The following is a 21,130-nucleotide window of genomic DNA, read 5'->3' as shown; positions in this document are numbered from 1 at the left end:
CTTAAAGAAATAGGAGAATCATACTCACCAAAATCATTTCTAGCTCAAATAATTAATACAGCAGTGTTTTACATCAGGCTGCCAGGGTGGATACCTTTCAAAGACTTATACGGAACACTGTGTTTTAACACTCAGAAGGTTAAAATGATTTCAAATGTAGTTTTTAATAAGTGAATGTAGGATACTTTTCCTGGATACAGAACTACTATATGGTATACTGCAGGTCCCATGTGCCATCTGTAGCTAGTGTTACTCTGCTGGACACTTTTCAAATGCTACTCATACGTCTGCCAATTAAAAGTCAATTCCACTGAAAACTAATCTAAACAAAAAATGTCACATACTTTATTCTACTGTAATTCCTGTGTCTGTGATTTAAACCAAGATTAATTTTCCTGTCCTTTGGGCCACAGATTACCCCCACAGAGTCTAAGGGTTATGACTTTCCAATTAAAATGGGAGCTTGAAAGTTATTAACAATAGCCCTGTGAATGAATAATTTTAAAATTTGCAGGAAGGCAAATAGAAAGAAAGAAGAAATGTATTTACATACAGAGTTATTTCCAGTGTCCATGGATCAACATTAAAAGTAAGCGAACATTGGTCTTTTGTAGGAAATGCACTTGGCATACCAGCTCTAAAATAGCAAACCCTTTTGCATGCTTGTTCATTATCTGTAGTGATATGGCTAACATTTTTGAGGGTAGCTGGACTTCTCATTTATCTCCTTAAGATTAACAAATATGCAGATTAGCTGTCTCTTCTGGCCTCATTTTAAAGTGAAGATATATTGGTTAAGCCTTGCTTTGAGTGTCCATCTTATTTTTGACTAAAATTATAGAAGATTAGAACAGCAAGAAGTAGATTGAACTGAGCTTGACAGAAGGGTGTGAAGAGGTTCTTTACCCTGAGTCCTCTAAAGGAAAATTCTTAAACTTGTTTAAATCAAACAAAGTCTGTGATTATATTGTGTTCCTCCTGCACTTGTGAGCTAGTACTTGATTTTCCTCAAGAGGGTGGCCAAATCAGGATGGTAGGACTTCTAGATGTCAAATGGTCTAGTTCTCCGTTTTCAGCGGGAAGATGCAACTGAAATATATTAATACTGATAATATCTTCTGTAATACATACTATGTTCTGGAAAGATGTCTTTGAAATTTAAGGTTTCGAGTAGTCTTAAGGTAAATGAAGGATTTCCTTCCTAGGGAACTTGGTACATCTTTGATATATGATGCATGATAAGACCTTCAATAGTTCCAGCAGAGATTTGTTTTCTTGGATCCGGTCCCAGGAAGTTCAGCAGGTAGAGGAAGTTCTTGAAGGGCTGTGATGGAAAGCTGTCATTTCTTTTTTAATCAGAGCAGCTAGGGAAGCAGATACAACCATATTTCTTTTGCACGGGCCAATTGCCTCTTCTCTGACCCAAGATCAAGGTCAGGGCAGATAGAAAACCTCAGCTCTTTTAAATGTCTTGAACTTCTGGTGATACTTGCAGCAGGTAAAGGAGAGACAGATCTATCCCACTTGTTAACCACATTTGGGGCAAGAGTGCCTAAGCGTCAAGCCACGTGCACGCACTTGTTGCTGCTGAGATGCCCAGTTAGCTGCCATCTCAGAGCCCAACCAGCATGGTCTCATTTGAAGAATGGTCTCATTTATACGGTTGAGGGGGAAAACACTTGTGAGGGTAAAGGATGCCAGCAAAGAGTCTCACACGGGAGGGCCACAGCCTGGAACTCTGGATGAGTGGGAGAAGTGGCAGTGGGCTTCTGCCGGGCTGATGAAATGAGGCCTACCAACCATAGCTGTGGTCACATCCCCTGCAAACAACCTTGGGCTGCAAGGGACAGGAAAGTTCTCAAAGATGGTTTGGTGGGATTAGGTGGAACAAGCTCAAAAGGATGCTCGTGTAGTCAGTATAAAGAACATATTCTGGTCGGTCAGCTGAGCATCCCACTCTTGATTTCGGCTCCGGTCATGATCTCATGGTTCATGGATCCGTGAGATCCACATTGAGCCCCACATTGGGATCTGCTTTGAGAGCCTACTTGAGATTCTAATCCTCCCTCACTCGCCTGCACACACATGCCCCCTCTTGTTCTGTCTCTCAAAATTATGTACATATATATTTATACATATGTATACACACATATGTACACATATGTATATATATTTACATATAAAAGAACATATTCTGTGTAAAAAGGCAGATTACTAGTATGGATGGATAATTCTATGAAACCTCAGATATTGTCTAAAAGAGAGGACTGTTTATATGATCAACTTTAAATTATTTTTCAGTTCATATTTTTGCTTGTTTAAATATGTTCCTCAGAAAAACCAAACATTTGCCTCCATTTAGTTGGGTCTTTTTAATGTACTGGAGAAATTTATTAGTTTTGTTAAACTGCTTAATAATCTTCTAAATTATTTATGGTGATTCAACCATATAACAAACAAAAAAGAAAACATAGATACACACACACACACACACACACACACACACACACACACACACTAGAAGACAGATGGCATAGAGGATTACATGTTCTCCTGGAAAGATAATTTGAATATGCAAACCTGTGTTTCTTATGATTGGATTTGGAACTTCATTTCTTTATTCTAAGGTATAGTTTCTGAATTACTGTCACTATTGTTCTTGTTTTAAGCGTAATTTAATTCTGAGGAAGAAAGTTAGTTAATGGGAAATTTCTTCCCAAATACGACTTGAAATGTCCCATATCCCTTGTATTCACTTTTCTGAAGTGGAAAAGTACAGGCAGTGGAAAGGAACAGTTTATATAAGCAGAGAACAAGGACCCTTTTTTAGTCTGTTAGGAGAGTGATTGATTTTTTGTAAAAAGTAAAGTACGTTATCTGGGATACCTCGTGTTGTTTAAAATGTGAATGATGTTTAGTCCCTGGGCTGAGACAGGCCTTATGTGACTCTCTAAAGAAAAGTGAACCTCGCCCTTGGGGAGAAGGGATATGGAGGAATGTAATTATGAGTGGAGAATCTCAATGAATTGTGTAGAAGAGGATGATTTTTTCCCTGACAACACGGCCTTGGGTGAGATGAAAGATGGATTTGAAGAAAGAAAATCCTTTCTTGGGCAATATTAATTTGTTATTTTCTTTGTTCATGAGAAAAGGATTCAGTGTCTTGTAATTGGATCATTGCTTTTAGCAGGACCACTAAAAGCAATATACAAACTACAAGCCAAGAATAACATGAAAAATAATTTAACAGTTGTTTTATATTAGCAGACAGGATTATAATGACTCATTTCTAATGACAAGTTAAGGGGAAATTATACAAAATAAACAGGATTTATTTTTAAACTACAACTCTAATGTGGTCATGAAGGCCTGGTGCATGCCAGTTCGAATTTATCTGCGTTCCTCTCCATTCTTTGCACACATTTTATTTTTCTCATTTTCCTCTGGACCTGATTTTCAGGTGGAAGGTTTGATTGACATCATTGAAGCAGTGCCTGACAGAGTTTTATTTCTTCCATTATTGTCGGGTCACAATCTCATGCCTAGAGAATATGGGGCCACAGTGTGTACACACTAAGTTCTCTATTTCCCTAATATAACTATCCCTTGATTTATTGTTTTCATAGATAGTAACCAATCTAAATTGAGCCACAGAAATATTTGGGACACTGTATAACTATAATGTTTTCAGTGATATACAACAGTGAATTTATTGAAAAGCATAGAATTTGCAATATGTATTTTTTATGGATAAAACAAGTTAAAAATGAGTTCCTTTCAAATGTATAATAAGGATTACTGTCCAAAGTGACTGGATATCCCTTGTAACATATGAACATGTAACTATAGAGTAGCCATTGACAGGCTGGCCAAAGAAAAGATCATAAAAATTAAGTCTATATTTGTTCATGCATTTCTCCACTAATTTAGTATGTGGTTATGTAATACCCACTATATTTAAAACACTGACATAAGAACTAAGAACCATGAATAAGACAGTCATAGTCCTTATTCTCATGGGTTTGTATTTTAACCAGAGAGATAAACATTAGACTTTAAATCATGTAGTATTTAATTATATTCTGAAAACTGCATCACAGTAGAACTACAAGGTACTCAAAGCCTAGGAAACAAAGGTGCTGGCTAAAGGCTATGGTGGGAGGTATCTTGCAGAAACTTGAAACTTAATACATTAAAAAGGAAGAATTTGTGAAGAATGTTCTAAGATCCAAGCCTTAAGACAGGAAGAACTAGTGGTGGAGTTGTAAAGCTAAAGCACATTAGAATTGGCATCCAGAATACTTATCATGGCACTGAAGCCCTTGGCCATCTCAAATCTCCCCTCACTTCTGGACTCATAGGCACATAGACAGTAAATTGAGCCACACGATCATTGGAATTATCTAGATGGTACAAAGACAGCTTGATCCATAACAAAACTTTGAGAAAAGTCTTAACAGTCAATGTGCATGTAAGAAAGGTTGAAACAGCAAAGGGGACTAAGAGCAAGTGGTCAGGGTGGTATTAGGGACTGTAAAGCAAAGAAAGAGAGTAACTAGACATGTCAAGTGCTGCTGAGGGCTAAAGCAAGATCAAGTCTGACAGATGGAAGTTTTCAAACAGAGATGGGTGCTGTGTAGAGAAAAAAGGGAACTAAGCCTTGGATGCTAATGGATAGAGAGAAAGTAGAAGGATCAATGGAGTCCAGGTTCCAATGAGGTCCAAGAATTGTCCTGGTGGAAAAAGCAGTAATAGAGATGGGTGTTTGGCTTGAGTACAGATAATAAAGGATCAGAGATCAGGTGAGTGAGGAAGACAATTAGTGATTTTGGAGGTGTAAAAGGTGGTTATGACAAGTTTCAGGTGTGTCTCTGGGAATGAAAGCCTAAGGATGAGAAATAAAAAGTTCATGCATAATAAGGAGATCCAGTCAGGGTGTTGAATAGAATATCTGTGAAGATGTGAACATCGTCCAGGTTCATGAGGCTGGAAGGAAAGATGACAATCCAATCCTTTTTTATGAAGGATGGATTGTGACTAGAGTTTGATAGATGGGTGATACCAAGAAGAAGAGAGATGATACCTACCTAGCTGGCAGAAACATCAAAGCAGCAGGGATTTTTAGCAAGGAGGTAAAAATGCAATGGATAGTACTATGGGCAAGAAAATCAACCTGAGGGTATCCAGAGTGTGGAGGAATAAGCAGCCAACTTCATTTGCTTCTACTGAAGTGCCATCCTCAATGGAGAATGGAATTTTAGTCAAGGTAGGGAGGTAAAAACAATGTTCTAAAAGAAAGTTGAATATGTAGTGAAAATTGCAAACTATGGAGCAAAGTTCTGAAGGCCCTGAGAGAATCTGAAAGATAAGAAAGAAGAGAAAGAGGGAGATTGATGCTTAATGGAAGGCAGTTGGTCAGTGAAGAATGGAGCATTGTGAGGATTCTTTTGAAGCAGAAAATCAATACCTGTGGGTGGTTTGAAAAACCAGGGAACCAGAGGGAAGGACTGACTTTAAGTAAACAAGGTTGGGAAAACATAGCAGGATCAGTAGCTTAAGAGACATCTAACTTCCTTTACATTAGGACAAGGGAATAGGAACCCGGCTGTAACAAGTAAAGTAAAGGAGAAATTGAAGAACTTGACATGAATCCACTAGAGAAGACCCCAGTGTGGGGACTATCTTTAGCAAACTGGGGTTCTTAATTATTGAAGTGCTAATGCATGTATAACATACTCAATTGCCGGAGATTTGCACCAAGATGCACCAGGCCTGTGCAATACTTGACCCATTGTGATCCAACGGTCAGCATCGATCTGCTCAGTCTTTCATGTTACAGGTTTCAGGTTAAAGAAATTTATTTAAGTTCTGTGTTTCTTCTTTGAAGTCTGGATTATGTTATAATTCACATAATTTGCATGAATTCTTATATTTTCTCCTCCCATTAGTTTAATATTGTCAATTGAATTTGGAATGAAAAAGCAAGAAGCTACATTTCTTTTTTTAATCTAGTTTATTGCTCAATACTGAAAAACTATAATTTAATAGTCATCTAATAATTTGAAATAATATATTTTCCAATGGCAACTAATATCAAAAATATTTAAATGCTAGTTTAGTCTGCTTCTTTTCGGCCCTATGTGCTAATACAAACTATGTATCAAGCCTGAAAATAAATTTAAAAGTTCATACTGACTTAAATTTTTGTGGGCTGTGGATAAGTCAAATACAAACAGGAGCAGTGGTTTCATTTTAGGCAGTACTAACATTCAAATGCTGATTTTTGAGTTGCCCCGCATAGTATCACCTGGATCCCATCTCTTGTTATTAGAGAAGGAATTTGAGAATTATCTACAAATGACTTACCACACTTAATTCTCCACTTAAACAATTTAAGAAATTATGTTGGAATAATTTAAAGTCTGAAACTATGTTACATTTACATTTGTATTCTCATACTGCACTCAGTATCTGGGATTCTGTAGATAAATTGTTGTTGGATATGTCATTTATCTATGGCCACACAATGCTGCATACTCACCAGCAAACCTAATGCATACAGCCAAAAGCACATTTATTTAGTCCCTGAAACTGTGGAATTCAGCTGACCTGATCGAGGCTGGTTCACCCAAATACCTGAGGTTCTACTAACTGTTGGTTGTCTCAGCTCTGATGACTGGGGTAATCTGAATTTACTCCCTGTCCCGCTCAACTCCCAGTAGGCCATTCTAGGCATTCCTTCATGGAGTAGTGAAAGGACAAGAATGAGCAAAGTGAATTGTGCAAGTATCTTTCAAGTCTCTGTGTCACACGTGTCAATATCCTGTTGATCCAGAAGAAGTCACATGGACAAGTCAAAAGTCAGAGTAGAAGGGCATAGCAAAATAACATGGAGAGGACATGGATACAGAGAGGGGTGAAGAGTTCGGGCCATCAATGTGACCAGTCACCACATTGAATGGATAAATGAGCAAATGGATTGTAGACAGTGTGAAGAGCAGTGGACGAACAATTGGAAGACATATCCCTGAGGGTTGGTGCCATTCATTCTGTTTATTTGGGTAAATTATTTAATCATGATGGACTCTAAATTCCTTACTGGCCCTTTCCAAGCTTTAAAAGCCTTTACTGTGGGCTTTTGATGAAGTTTTTAGTAAATTTAATACTGTACACAGTTTACAGGAGGAACTTATGGAAAATTTTTCATTATCCTATCCTTTCATGAACCAAAATGCTTAGTATGGGTGGCCAAAGTTGACTGGCCAATTTTGACTCTATGGAGCTTTGAATATTATGTAACCATATTTAAACTGAAAACCTTCTAGTCTGAATTTGGGTATGAAGCAAAGTGCTGAAAGTTCAGTTTAGGTCTCTAATTTTTGCTCCTATCTGGTGATTCCTTTAAAGCACACAATATGTCAGTGTAACATCAAATACTGTGACATCTCTTATATGTGAGACGTGTTTTAGGGTCCACTGATGTTGTGCCTTAGTAATTCATTGTTAAGATGAATCATGACCTTAAATTGAGTAGAAAAGCTTTGTCAAGTTTGCATAATGCTGACAAAAATGTGAGTTAAAGTAGGTGTTATGATTTGTTTTATATAAAGGCTACAGACAATGCAGAAATGAAACCTGCTCTTTATTATACAATATGTAATTATGTAATACATAATGAAATGCTTTAACTGTAAGAATGAAAACTGAGTGAAAACGCTTTAAATGAGAAATATAAGCTTCATAAGAAAAAACATGATATACGCAAATAAGATTTGAAGATGATTTTCTGAGTCTCAGATGACTTCTTATTTTACTTACTTAGATTGCCTCAGCAACTCCACACTTAGATTACCAAAATATATTGATGAAAATGTAATTTGTAACTCACTTTGACATTTTGAATGCTCTGACTCAGATATATAAACATAACTTGCCATACGATAAATGTTTGTTCTTATCATATCTCTGGGAAGCATTTATTTTGGACTGATAATTTACTTGTGAAATCAATCATTCTGGCCCATGTCATTTCAGTGTCTCCATGTAGACAAAAAACTGGACTCAAATCAAGCTGGCCTGGATCCAAAAGTACCAGCTGGTTGTCAAACTGACGTGGCCGATCTGGAGAAAGAGAAAAGCAAGAGTGGGACAACTGTCATGCAAGCCACCAGTGTAACCACAGGTCAGTTAAGCCACACAACACTGGTTTTAGTTGCCCACATGACAAAACGCACAATTTACAGATTCTTACTACCACTTTCCTTGGAATATGTATGGGCTCCATCAAAGTGACTGCCTGAACTGCAGATCTCATTGAGGTATAGTTTTAAGTGCAGCATAATATTAGACACTCACAATAATAAGTCTGTTCATTGTCCTTTTTTATTTTTTATTTTATTCTCTTCATTTATGGCTCTCACGGCCAAGGATGCATTTTAAGATTGTTTGTATTATCATGACAATAATATTTTTAAATTTCTGCTAGGATGAACAAGAATAATTAATGGCTTGAGAAGAGGTTATAGCAACTGTGATGTCTTTAATTTGAAGATGTGTCAAAGAAGTAACCTACTGTATATGTGAATTATGAGAGTTCTGTTTCTAGGGATGATGATCTGATATTTTTCATCTCTACTGAAAGCAAAACAAGAGCAAACGGACTTGTCGAGAAGTTGATAGCTTTCGACTAAGTTCCATATTGTAGAAATCTGTGATGAGTTAGCAAGGGAAATGAGAATTTTCTTTCTTGGCAATATTTTAGACATACCAAAGCAGCTCAATTTCTATTACGCTTTATCTTTGAAACTTCACATTTCGTTTGTAGGAAAATGGAACCGTAATTATTCTTAAGCATATGGTTTGTTCCTTTCCCCTCCTTATTTGGTTTTGTAGCTAGTGCTCCTTTTTTCCTCCAAGGGCATGTAAAAGTCAAAATACTAGATATAAAGTCTCTGAAGTGTTTCTGCTCAAACTTTGTCTGTACAGTCTGGGTTCTTTCATGTAGTTAGCTTACTGGCTTTTGACACTCCTATAAAAATATCCCATAGAGCTTTTCTTATTGCCTTTTCATTGACTCTTGCCGAGTGATAAAAATGAAATTCTGTAAAGGGCTTTGAAAACCATGCATATTGCAATTCCTGCAAATTTCAAATACTAATCAAGCGTGACTATAAAAGGAACAACTACTGCAATGAATATTGCTGCAATGTATTGAGTCTCAAGTCATTATTAATTCACTGAAAACGTTTTTCCCCTTAAGATTAAGGATCCTAAGAAGTACCAGATAACAAAATTCCTGAGATCAAAGTTTTCGTTTCAATCATAGGAAAACGTATCTGATCTACCCCTGTGTGTGCCTCTTCCTGGGGTGGCACTGGGCAGCCCAGCTTTGCACCCCGAGTGAATCGTGCAGGGTATGTCACAGACCTAGAGAGCACCTGCTGTGAACTTATTGCCTCAAAGTGATAGCTTAAGAAAAAGGAAGAACCTGGAATTAAAGTCGTGGTTTTAAGCAAGTGAGACTCCTAACTTTATTTAAAAAGAGTAAAATGACTTCTCCTTACTTGGGTTACTTTCAACACACATTTATTTAGAAATTGTTAGTCCGCTTCTCTAGGAATACCTTCACTTGCGTTCCCATTTGTAATTACAATCAATTACAGAATAAGCTGTCTTCGGCATGAATTCGAGTGTATGACAATTCTGTATGTAAAAATGCCAGAGTTAGGTAAAACAGAAATGTAATTCTTCAAACTTCATTTTTATCTTCTGTAATATAGTATATGTCTATTTGGCAAAAAAGAAAGAAAGAACAAAAGAATGAAAGAACAGAAGGAAGGAGGGAAGGAAGGAAGGAAGGAAGGAAGGAAGGAAGAAAAGAAAAGAGAAAAGAAAAAGAAAAAAGAGAAGAGAAGAGAAGAGAAGAGAAGAGAAGAGAAGAGAAGAGAAAAGGAAAGGAAAGAAAAGAAATGATTCACTGGATCTCTATTTAACATTTACAGCAGACCACAGATAGCTCATCTCTCAGTATTCAGGAACCACCACAGAGATCAGGACAAGCAAATGACACCCTTTCTGAACTTTCCCCTCTTTTTAGTGCTTCAATAGAAGTCAGTAATTTCCTAAATTCCCTTAGGCAAGCGTGGCAGTTATAGAGTCTTTGTAGCACATCACAGACAAAAACAAAAACCAAAGCAAAAATCTTATGAAGACAGAGGTGCTGCTTCTCCCGGTTTGCCCCTTTTGGACACCCAAATTTGGTCTTCCAGTTAGAGGAACTGGAACCAATTCAAATATGTATCTAATCACTGTACTAGAAGGAATTCTTTATTTTAGAATTGAACGTCAATAATGAGAAGATTCACTGTGAACGGCTGAATGCACATCGTGGGAGGAGAGGCTGTGCTACTGCGGCCGAAGGAGCAATAAATTGTACCTCAGGATCCGTGCTGTCAGGCCTGGCTCCTCTTCCGCAAGCAACCCATGTGAACGTTTCCCCCAGCCTCCTGCATGACCTTCTTCTGTGGGTCCTTGATTCACTTTGGCTGCTTGGCAGCTTGGCAATGCCCACGTCCTATTTTAGAACTTTGTTATTAAGCCTGTACATCGTTTTGTCCATAAATTATGAAAAGAACAGCTCTCTGAAAGTGGGATGATTAAGTGGTTAACCTTTGGAGTCTGAACTCAGACTGTTGGGTTTAAATCTTGGCTCCCACTTGCTAGCTGTATACCATGAGCAATTTGTTAATGTCTCTATCTCTTTATTTGTAAAATTAGGTTACTAATAGGGCTACACCATAGGCTATTTTGGAGACAGATAAAATGGGTTAAGGTTGGTATAGGACATAATAAACTCCAATCGAATCACAGCTGTTACAACTAACTTTTTCATCCTTACGAGTTGGTCGCTAAGAAACTTTCCTTCCAGATAGTGTCTTCTGCAAAGTGCTGGCTGTGACCACCTGCTGTGGCTCTTGTGGTTTCTGAGTTTCTGCTTGCACTTTTTTCTTTGAAGACTGTTTCCTCCTGGGAAATTCATGGCCCCTCTGAATCCCATGGGCATGGAAGTCAATTGGAAGCCTTCTTTGGAGATGAGACACTGACTCCTCTGCGTCCAAGATAGAGTGCGATTTTGCAGAGACAGGAAAGCCCTGACCCTCCCTAATGGACATCTTCCCCGCCTTAGGTCAGCTGCAGTCACTCAGGAAGAGCACAGGACTTCACTGTTTATTCAGTTAAAGTGCTATTTTTGGTAGGCAACATGTGTTAAGTGCAAATGTTTGTTTTAAGCTATTTGTTTCATATCTAGTTCCCTGGGTGGACTTGAATGTGGAACGTTTATTGGGAGTGCTCTCAGGAACACCACCAAGGCAGGAAACAAAGGCAGATCTGGGCAAAGGGGAAGTTGAATCATAATACAGTCACAACAGAGACCTTAGCTGTTCCCACCGGAAGCCCTGCGGCTGGTGTGGCTGTTCGTGGGGTGCGGGGGCCAGGTCTTTATAAGTCATTGGATACAGCAGCTCAGGAGAAGGGAACAGGACTGTGGGTAAGGTGGCTTCCTTCAGCCAAGGGCAAAGTCATTTGGTATCAGAAGATGATCATTTAGTTGTGAAAAGGATCTAGCTTATTATGTAGGTCAACTCATTAATCGCAGAGATTGCTTGTGATCTGACTGGCTGAACAAAGATTCCCTCCTTATGTGTCTCTCTAAAAACTGCACTGTTTACCAGAAAGGGTAATCTTTTAAATATGCCTATTTGTTTTTGCCCTACATAAATGTGCTTTACTGAGCAAATTCTATACTTTCCTGACCAAAGCTATCTAATGGAATTTCCTTTCTTTAGAAGCTTCAGTTATGTTCTTCTAAATATTCCTCCATCTTTAGATTAAATTCATGCCAAACTCATCCTCCATAAATTCAACTTGTCAAGGAGTGAGAAGATCCCTAGGTCAGAAAACAAAAAGCAGGTTTCCCAAGGTCTAGTTCCATCTCTGCCACACCCAGATGTCTTGTGATTTCTTCACAGACCATTTCATTTTTCTGAGTTAGAGCTCCCTTACCAAAAGAGGTGGTACACCAGGTAATCTCTGTGCCCTGTCAATTCCGCAAGCATGAGATTCTGTGGCCTATTGTGATATCATAGGGCATGCAGCTTTGGCCGTCTTTAAGCAAAAGTCACATAGAAGTGATTCACCACATGGAGGAACCCACATATTGTGGTCAATTAAACAGGGGAGAGAAAACAAGCTCCATGGAAAAACTCATCACTGAGGTCAAGGTAGAAGCTACAGATGAAGAATGGATTTATTGGAAAATAAAGAAATTTTTATACTGGCCTTTAATTCAACCTTAACGTTTAATCTTTAGATTCTCAATGTTTAGAATTTGCTTGTGTTATGAGAAATGAAACATGAGGAGATCTCCATCAGGACTACCTTGAAAGTTAGAGGAGGCTGATATTCTGTATTAAAGACCTTGACTGAAGAACGGCTGAAAACATGCCATCGAGAGATAGTAGTTTAGATATCATAAACCATATTCCTGTTTCTCAGTTTTGATAAAGGAACACTTCAGCAATTCAGTATTATTGGAAATAGTGTGTAATTCTAAGCATAATAATTACCCTTATTCCAAAGACTGGAAAATCTGTTCTATAAAATATTGGACAATTTTATTTATTTATTTATTCATTCATTCATTCTTCCATGAAAGAGACCTACCTGCTTATCTTTTTTAATTTTATTTACATTCAAGTTAATTAACACATAGTGTAATAACAGTTTCAGAAGTAGAACCCAGTAATTCATCACTTACATATAATACCCAGTACTCATCCCAACAAGTGCCCTCTTTACTGCCCGTCCCCCATCTAGCCCATCCCCCACCCACCTCCCCTCCAGCAATCCTCAGTGTATTCTTTGTATTTAGGAGTCTCTTATGGTTTGCCCGCTCTCTGTTTTTATCTTGTTTTTCCCTCCCTTCCCCTATGTTCATCTGTTTTGTTCCTGTAATTTCAAACTGGTAATCAAAAATTCCGGCATATCATTCATCCTTCTGTTTAATATCAATGCAGATTTTTCATGATATAAACAAAACAATGACACCGGTATGATTTCTCTGACAATTCCAGGGAATACTATCTGACTTTGGAAGTACTGACAACCTAAAGTAAAATGTTGTATGATTGCTTTTCATTTTATAGCAACCCATTTCCCTCTTCTCAGAAGGTTTAAATGTTTAAGAATATGCTGGAAGGAGAACCCGCAGTCATTTCATTCTTTCAACAGTTTTGAAATATCATTTCTTATTAGGCAGTTGTGTGGGTACTGACAGCCTCGCCCCTCTTCTTCCCTAGAGATTAATTTATTTCCTGCAGTGCTTGCTCTTCACAGAAAATCTGACTCGTCAGCCTTCACCAATGGGAGATCTCATCAGCAGAATGTTAATTGTAAAAGCAAAATCATATACCATATTGAAAGGGAAAAACAGTTCTCTAGGCAAAGCAACTTTTTTCTTTTCTTTTCTTCTCACTTCATTCTCTCTGCAGCAACATTAACCACTGGGGAAACATTTTGCGAGATGGTGGGGTGTAGAGGGAAATATGCAGGCTTTGCAACCAGACAGATCCAAGGCTGAACTCTTATTTCAATGAATGTCACATTTTCTTGTGATTTTGTTTCCTTATCTGTAAAATGATCATAAAAACACCTGCCTCACATGAAATTGTGAATGACACTGGCACAGAGTAGACACTAAAAAATTATTATTATAGGGTCGGTCAACAGCCTTTATTTAGCACTGTATGGATTGCTGTGGCATCATATTTAGCCATGTCTCATGTGACTTTACCAAAGAATCTGTTAGAGATTTAAAGAAATATATCTTCCAGCTGTTAGGAGTCAGGAGTGTTAGACCAAGACGGATTATTGAGATAGCGTGCTTGAAGTCTTGTCTTCCTCTCCATTTCCTTTCTCTTCTCATTTCCACTCATATAGATTTCATAATGCTTGCTAAACACTTGGAAACTTGTTGCTTTTTTCACCAGTAAATTCTTTAGATAAACAAAGGCTATTTGCTAATAGTTTTAGATCTATCTATTAGGATTGGACACTGCATTTGAGTTATATTTTCCAAAATTATTTTCTCTCAATTTAAAATTATCAATTTCTATTTGATTCAGTACCAGAAATAAAACTTTGGTGAATTAAATCTTGAGACAAAGAAGAGAATCATATGCTACCAAAGTAGAGATGAAGTTGAGAAATCTAGATGAAAAATCAAAATCAGTTTTTAAGCTGAGAATAAGCTGAGATTGTTTTTGTACTATGATTATGACTAACAGATCCATTTAAATAAATGAATTTTTTTCTTGTTTCCCCATATTTCTTATGATTTGAGAGTGACACTAGAAAAAAAGAGAAATCAAAGCATTAGATAATCAAGTGAAAAAAGATGTCATGGTGTAAAGTCTAACAACTGTGACCTAACAACTGAGTTATGTGCATGCAGTTCAACTTACAATACGTGATATTCTTCCATATGGCAAAATAATAGTTTTCTCAAGACTGAGGACAGTATCTTCACTTGTTTAGGACAGAGGCCTGGATCTCTATGATGACCTCTGCCTTTCACCATTATGGAACCATGCACAAATCACCAATTGATCCTTTGTTTTAAATTTTTTTAATGTTTATTTATTTTTGAGAGAGAGACAGAGCACGAGCAGGGGAGGGGCAGAGAGGGAGGGAGACACAGAATCCAAAGCAAGCTCCAGGCTCCATACTGTCAGCATAGAGCCCGATGTGGGGCTCAAACTTACTAAGTGTGAGATCATGACGTGAGCCTAAGTTGGCTGCTTAACCGACTGAGCCACCTAGGCACCCCTCAGTTGATCCTTTTTAATGGTAAAGGCATTTTTTTAACTATAGATTTTACTTCTAAATAATATACTTTTGAGTCTCTCCTTAATTCTCTAAAAATCTTCATAAATAACTTTCAGTCTTATTTTAAATTTCCTTTCTCCTTTTTTCTAACCATTTTTCTTGTTGGCAGATGAGAATCTTTTATCCATTATTTCATACCAATTCTAGTTGTCATTTTATTAAAGAAATGTATTTTATTCTGATCAATGAGCAAAGCAAAAGAAAAAGGAATAGATGACAGTAACTTTCAAAATTTATTGTGGTGATTCTCTAAGTTCTTGTACATAAAACAGTCACTTTATGAACATCTTAAAATACATATTCTTGGGAAAAAATACATATTCTTCAAATCTGCTTTCTAGAACAAGATGGGCAAGCTGGAAATGAGTCGGTCAGTCTGTCCCATTGTCTGTTTTTGTATGCCCATGAGCTAAGATATTTGTTATGTCATTTTTAAGTGTTTGAAAAATATTAAGAAAAAAAGTTTTTTATTACATGAAAATTACATGAAATTCAAATCTCAATGTCTATGTAAAGTTTTATTGCAACAACAGCCACACTCATTCATTTAATATTGCCCATGGCTGCTTTTTTACCCTATCTGCAGAGTTGAGTGAATTTGACAGAAACCATATGCAAAGCCTAAAATATTTACTCTCTGGTCGTTTAGAATAAAAGTTTTCTAAACACTTTAATTCAGTAGTTCTCAGGTAGAAACTAGGAATCTATTTTGATATATTTTCTGTGTGACTGTGAGGCAAGAAGTCTTTGTATGACACTTTGTAAAATGATGCAGTGGAAGCATTATGAAAAACCTTTCTCTTCGCACTCATTACACTCATTTTATCAGCAAATCCTACTGGTTTTATCCTCAAGCAATATCTAGGACTATTTATTTTTACCATGTTCACTGTTGTCAACCTTATCCAAGGCATCATCATTTCTTGTTTAGATTCTTGTATTGGCTTTCTACCTAGTCAGGCTGCTTCTTTTTTTAGGTTTATTTATTTATTTAGAGAGTGCACATGTGCAGGGGAGGGGCAAACAGAGGGAGAGAGAGAGAGAATACCAAGCAGCCTCCTCACTCTTAGTGCAGAGCCCAGAGTGGGACTCAAACCCAGAAGCCACGAGATCTTGACCTGAGCCAAAGTCAAGAGTTGACAGTTAACCAACTGAGCCATGCAGGCACCCCAGTCTGCTTCTGTCCTTGCCTCATACTGTCCATTCTCAACCCCGCAGCCAACAGTGCACGTATGAAAACCTTGGTCAGATCATGTAACTCCTTTTGTCAAAATCCTCCAATGGTTTCTCTACGTCTCCCCCTTTCTCACTATCTAAGTCACACTGGCCTCCCAGCTGTTTCTCTGAAATTCTAAGTTTGCTACATCCTTAACGTCTACACAGACTGTTTTCTCCAAATGGCATAATCTTCCCCCAGAGAGTGATATGACTTTCAGGTCTGTCTTCTGTCGGTCTTTCCTTAGCCATTGCCTTCTTAGTGATCCCTCTGTAAACACTTTATTTAAAATTGTAACCTTCCATGGGGCACCTGGGTAGCTAGGTAAGTCTAGCATCCAAATAGGCTTAGGTCATGATCTTGCTGTTCATGAGTTCAAACACCACATCAGACTCTGTGCTGACAGCTCAGAGCCTGGAACCTGCTTCAGACTCTGTCTTCCTCTCTCTTTCCCTTCCCCACTCATGGTCTGTCTCTTTTTCTCTCTCTCACAAATAAACACTAAAAAAATTAATAAATAAATAAAATTGAAACCTTCCTATCTGAGGCTGCCTATCTCCCTTATGCCGTCCAACATACTATGCAGTTTACTTCTTTATTTTGACTTGGGGTCACTTTCCCCACATGGAGGCAGGGATTTTTATCAGTTTGCTCTATCCTTATTCTTAATCCTTAAATCTTAATGCCTGGCTCTCTTGATAAATATTTCTTGAACAAAGAAATGAGCCCCAGATTCCCATTTTGTATTTGATGGATAATGTGTGACAACTATGAAACATTTCTTGTGTGCAAAAATAGTTGCCAGGAGTATAAATATAAGACTCACCTCTAGAAAATGATGAAATATGATGACAGGAAGAATTAAGCAGCTATTTCAATCTCAAGCAATAACTTAATTATAAAAAGTCCTAAGGAAAGGAAAGTAGAAGATACATCCAGATACGAAAATGGATAAATGGATCAAAATGTTGAGAGGAGATTCCAGAAAACCATATTTCACAGTTGAGCTGCCTCCTGTAAAAAGTAGTTTTGCTTTCCTGCATGTTCTACTGTTTGTTCATCATCAGCTTGAGCAATTTGAGGAGATTTTATCCCAAAGTTCCCCAAAGAGAAAATGAGCAGGGTGTAACTAGCAGTAGTTCAAATTCACTCTTTAGGAAGCATCAGCATTAGAAGATAATATAAAGCAATTTTAGATGAACTTGAACTTGATTCCTCTAAACTAAGAGGAAATGGACATTTTTATTTCACCTTAATTTTTTCATTCAAAAAACTCATCTGGTTTTATGTATATAAAGCTTTGTTTTGTGGATTGAGTAATAGGCTATTCTTACAAAGATGTAGATGTTAACTTCGAAAGAATACTTTTTAGAGAGAAAACCAAAATAAAACTGCATTGTTTATCTGTTCTTTTATGGATGAAGTGTTTGACTTGATCTCCATGGGGTATATATGATTCCACATCCCTCAGTTAATTTGGTCATTTAAGTAAATGTGAATTCAAAATCCATCGGTGAATATTCATTTCAGTGTAAGAAATATCACCTCCATCTAAAGTTTGTGACATTTCCGAAAGGAATGGTTGATGAATACCAAAAGAGCTGAAGCTTTTAAATCAATTTGAATTTTAAAACCTAAATAATTTTCAAAAAAAGAAAGTCAGTTCCTGTACATTTTGAGATTCTTAAAAGTTAATACAATAAAGAACTCTGTTTCTATTCAATCTGCTCTGTCAACTTGAACTGGCCAGAAGAACACAGGTGCTGTTTGGGACATTCTTGGGCTGAATAGAAGATTATGCCCCATTGGTCAGGGAAAAGCAACTTATAAGGTCCCCTCCAAACTAAGACTATTTAAATCCTATTATTTTATACTGAGATAATCTGATTATTCTAATTCCCTCACCTCCCATTTTTCTGCTTTACTATGTACTATCTTAAATCAGTTTATTGACAAGGGAGAGTGAGACTAATAACTGTCAAGATGACAGATTGAACTTTCAGACTACAGGCTTATAATAGTTTTATGTGAATATGAGATGGTAATAACAGGTAATATTTCTGTAGCACTTTACATTGTACAAAGACTTGCAGATCCATTATTTTGTTTGATATTTCCTCAACTCTATGATTCAGTTATTACTATCACCACTCATTCCTTAATTAGAGAAATGGAATTCAGAGATTCCTCCAGACACACATATTATAAGTCTTAGAGTCAGGAATTAGACCTAGTTCTTCAGATTCTCTTTCTCTATACTACAATATATTGATTTCATTTGCCCTTGCCCCCAACTCCCCCCAAGAAAAGCAATACTGTGAGGGAGAAATAATGTTGTTGCCCCTTTTTACAGATAAAGTCACAAAGATAGTTGGTGATGGAAGTAAGAATTAAACCTGAGCATACTGCCTAAAAAACCTGTGTTCCTTTATCTATAATGCGTATTTGACAGTGTGTAGTTTTATTGTTGTTTGTGATGTGATGAAGACCTAAAAATCTAAAGGTAGAAGTTGGGACTGGCAGATGATGAGACAGAATGAAATCAAGAAGAGCATGGAATCCAGGCTTTCTCTCATTAGGCCACTGACTACCCCCGCCCCACCCCCTATTCCCAGGCTCCCTTCCCGGTTAGTACTGAGAGATGTTGACACAGGAACATAAATTGAGACCTCCAGAGAAATTAGCATGATGTGTGGAGAAATCCCACTTCCTTTTGCTTTGACATCTCCTTTCTTCTTTCTCAGTTAGTCTTTGAGCTCCTCAGATGTCACAAAACTATACATTGTCTTTATATTTCACACAGGTAATAAAAATAGCTAACAGTTGGTGAGACAGTAAACCTCTTTAGTGTTAGATGTAAAACTGTTTACATGTATTACTTCATTTAATCTTTGTCATAACCCTGTAAAATGGGAATTATTACCCCTTACCCCCTCTTTTTAAAGATGAGAAATGACACCTAAAGGCTAGGTAACTTCCTTAAAGTTATAGAGCTAGTTATAGAGTTAGTATGTAGCAGGAAGGAAGGAAGGAAGGAAGGAAGGAAGGAAGGAAGGAAGGAAGGAAGGAATGGGAGATAGGTAGAGAGGAAGGGAGAGAAGAAGGGAGGAACTAAAAAAGAAAGGAAGAGGAAGGAGGGGGAGGAGAAGAAAGGAAGGGAGGAGAGAAAAGAGAAGGGGGGGTGACAGGGAGAGATGGAAAGAAGAAAAATACAAAAGGAAAAAGAAAGAGAGGGAAGGAAGGAGACAGGAGGGAGAGGAAAAGAAAGGGAAGGAAGGAAGGGAGAGAGGAAGTCCTAGGCTAATGAGAGCTCAGAGTCAAGAGCCTCAGAGGGTTATTCTTCAGGGCCACTTAACAGATCACTAGTTCAATGGAGATATTGGACCGTAAAGGAGATGACATGTTTTCTGTACCTCTTGACCATTATAGTGCATGCTAGTAGAAGTTTTTTAAACTTCCCATTCCCCATTCTCCCCAAAGCCATAATGGAAAGGAATGAAGTGACTTGCTTGAACACAGACAGAATTCCTATCTGCAGTATAGCTTGCTTTACTTGAGGGCTTGATACAATCTAGAAGCTGTAGATCATTCTGTTTACACTTGGGACCCGTTACTTTTCCTTCAGCTTAAATTTTACAGGCACTCTTTTCCTCCTCTCTAGTCTTTGGGACTCCCCTAGGTTTGGGCTCCATTCTGTAGGCCTGGTGTCACGGCCAAGGTTATGGGTCTGCAGTCAGACACTTCAAGCACAATCAGGCTTCCGTCTCTTACAGCCATGTGATTGCTAGACAAGTCTCTTCACTGCAGATTCAGAGTTTTTTTATTTTGTTTTTTACCTAACATTACCTGTATAATACATTTTTTGTAAACTAAAATGCAAAGAAAATCACTTTATAAGCTGAAAAACACTTCACAAATTTAAAGTATTGTCTCCTACCTCATAGAAATATCTATCTTGTTCCTGAAGAGCTTATATTTAGTCCTTGTTTTATTTTGTTTTTCTTTTTGGCTGTTGTTTTTTGTTTGTTTGTTTGTTTGCCTCCTCTTACTTTGCTTCCAATTATTTTCCAAAAAACATATGTACATGTGAGTATACTACAAACAATATTTGAAAGTTTCTTTCCTGGCTATTTCCAATACACATTTCTGATGAATCCTTATTTTTTGTTACTTCTAGAAATCTCCAAAAGTAAAAAACATCAAAAGTAATAAGATGCGACTGAAGCCACCTGGGCAGTGAACATAAATGTTGCAATGGAAAAGTAAGCTCAGCCCTCAAGCTAAAAACAGCATTCCCCCAACAGACCTCAGAAGAAACTTGACTGGCCATGGCAAAGGAAAAACACATCCTTAAAAGTTTTAACAGATAATACTTAAAGAGAAACCTATGATATGGAATTCACATAATCTATCCTGTTGTGCCAAAGTCTGTATATATTGTTTTATTGTCAGGACATATTTATTTAATGTGCACACTTTCTGTGTTTCTTATTTCCCCTGCCAACCATGAATCAATTGAAAATGAATTTTATATTTCAGTTTCCAGGTGAAACCAGTTGAAAATAGGTTGAAAGCTTACCAAATATTTTCAGTTTTTCAGAATTTGGTTTCTTTCTATAATTTTTCTAGAATTATCATCGTTCCTGCTAAAAATAACTTGAAGCAATAATTATATCTGAGAGTGATTTATTTTTTTAATATCTTTATTCTTTTATTTTATTTTATTTTATTTTTCCATAATATTTTATTGTCAAATTGTTTTCCATACGACACCCAGTGCTCTTCCCCACAAGTGCCCTCCACCATCACCACCACCTCTTTTCCCCCCTCCCCCTTCCCCCTCAACCCTCAGTTCATTCTCAGCATTCAATAGTCTCTCAAGTTTTGCATCCCTCTCTCTCCCCAACTCTCTCTCCCTCCTCCGCTCCCCCTGGTTCTCCATTAGGTCTCTCTTGTTTTCCTGCTAGA

At 37.4% G+C, this 21,130-nt stretch overlaps 1 protein-coding gene across 2 annotated transcripts in view; it reads left to right on the top strand.

Annotated features, from left to right (window-relative positions):
• THEMIS (thymocyte selection associated) overlaps positions 1-20,573 on the top strand; it is a 172,808-nt gene extending 152,235 nt beyond the window's left edge. For both annotated transcript variants that reach the window (XM_029945416.1, XM_029945415.1), the window contains 2 exons: positions 8,035-8,182; positions 20,340-20,573. In XM_029945416.1, coding sequence (XP_029801276.1) covers positions 8,035-8,182; positions 20,340-20,371 — 180 coding nt within the window. In that variant the 3' untranslated portion in view covers positions 20,372-20,573. The remainder of the gene's footprint in view (positions 1-8,034; positions 8,183-20,339) is intronic.
• Positions 20,574-21,130: the final 557 nt, after the last annotated feature.

This window comes from Suricata suricatta, chromosome 7 (assembly GCF_006229205.1).
Source record: "Suricata suricatta isolate VVHF042 chromosome 7, meerkat_22Aug2017_6uvM2_HiC, whole genome shotgun sequence".
In the NCBI taxonomy this organism is placed as follows: domain Eukaryota; kingdom Metazoa; phylum Chordata; class Mammalia; order Carnivora; family Herpestidae; genus Suricata; species Suricata suricatta.
Note: the sequence above shows the minus strand (reverse complement) of the source record. Positions and strands in the feature narration are given on the sequence as shown.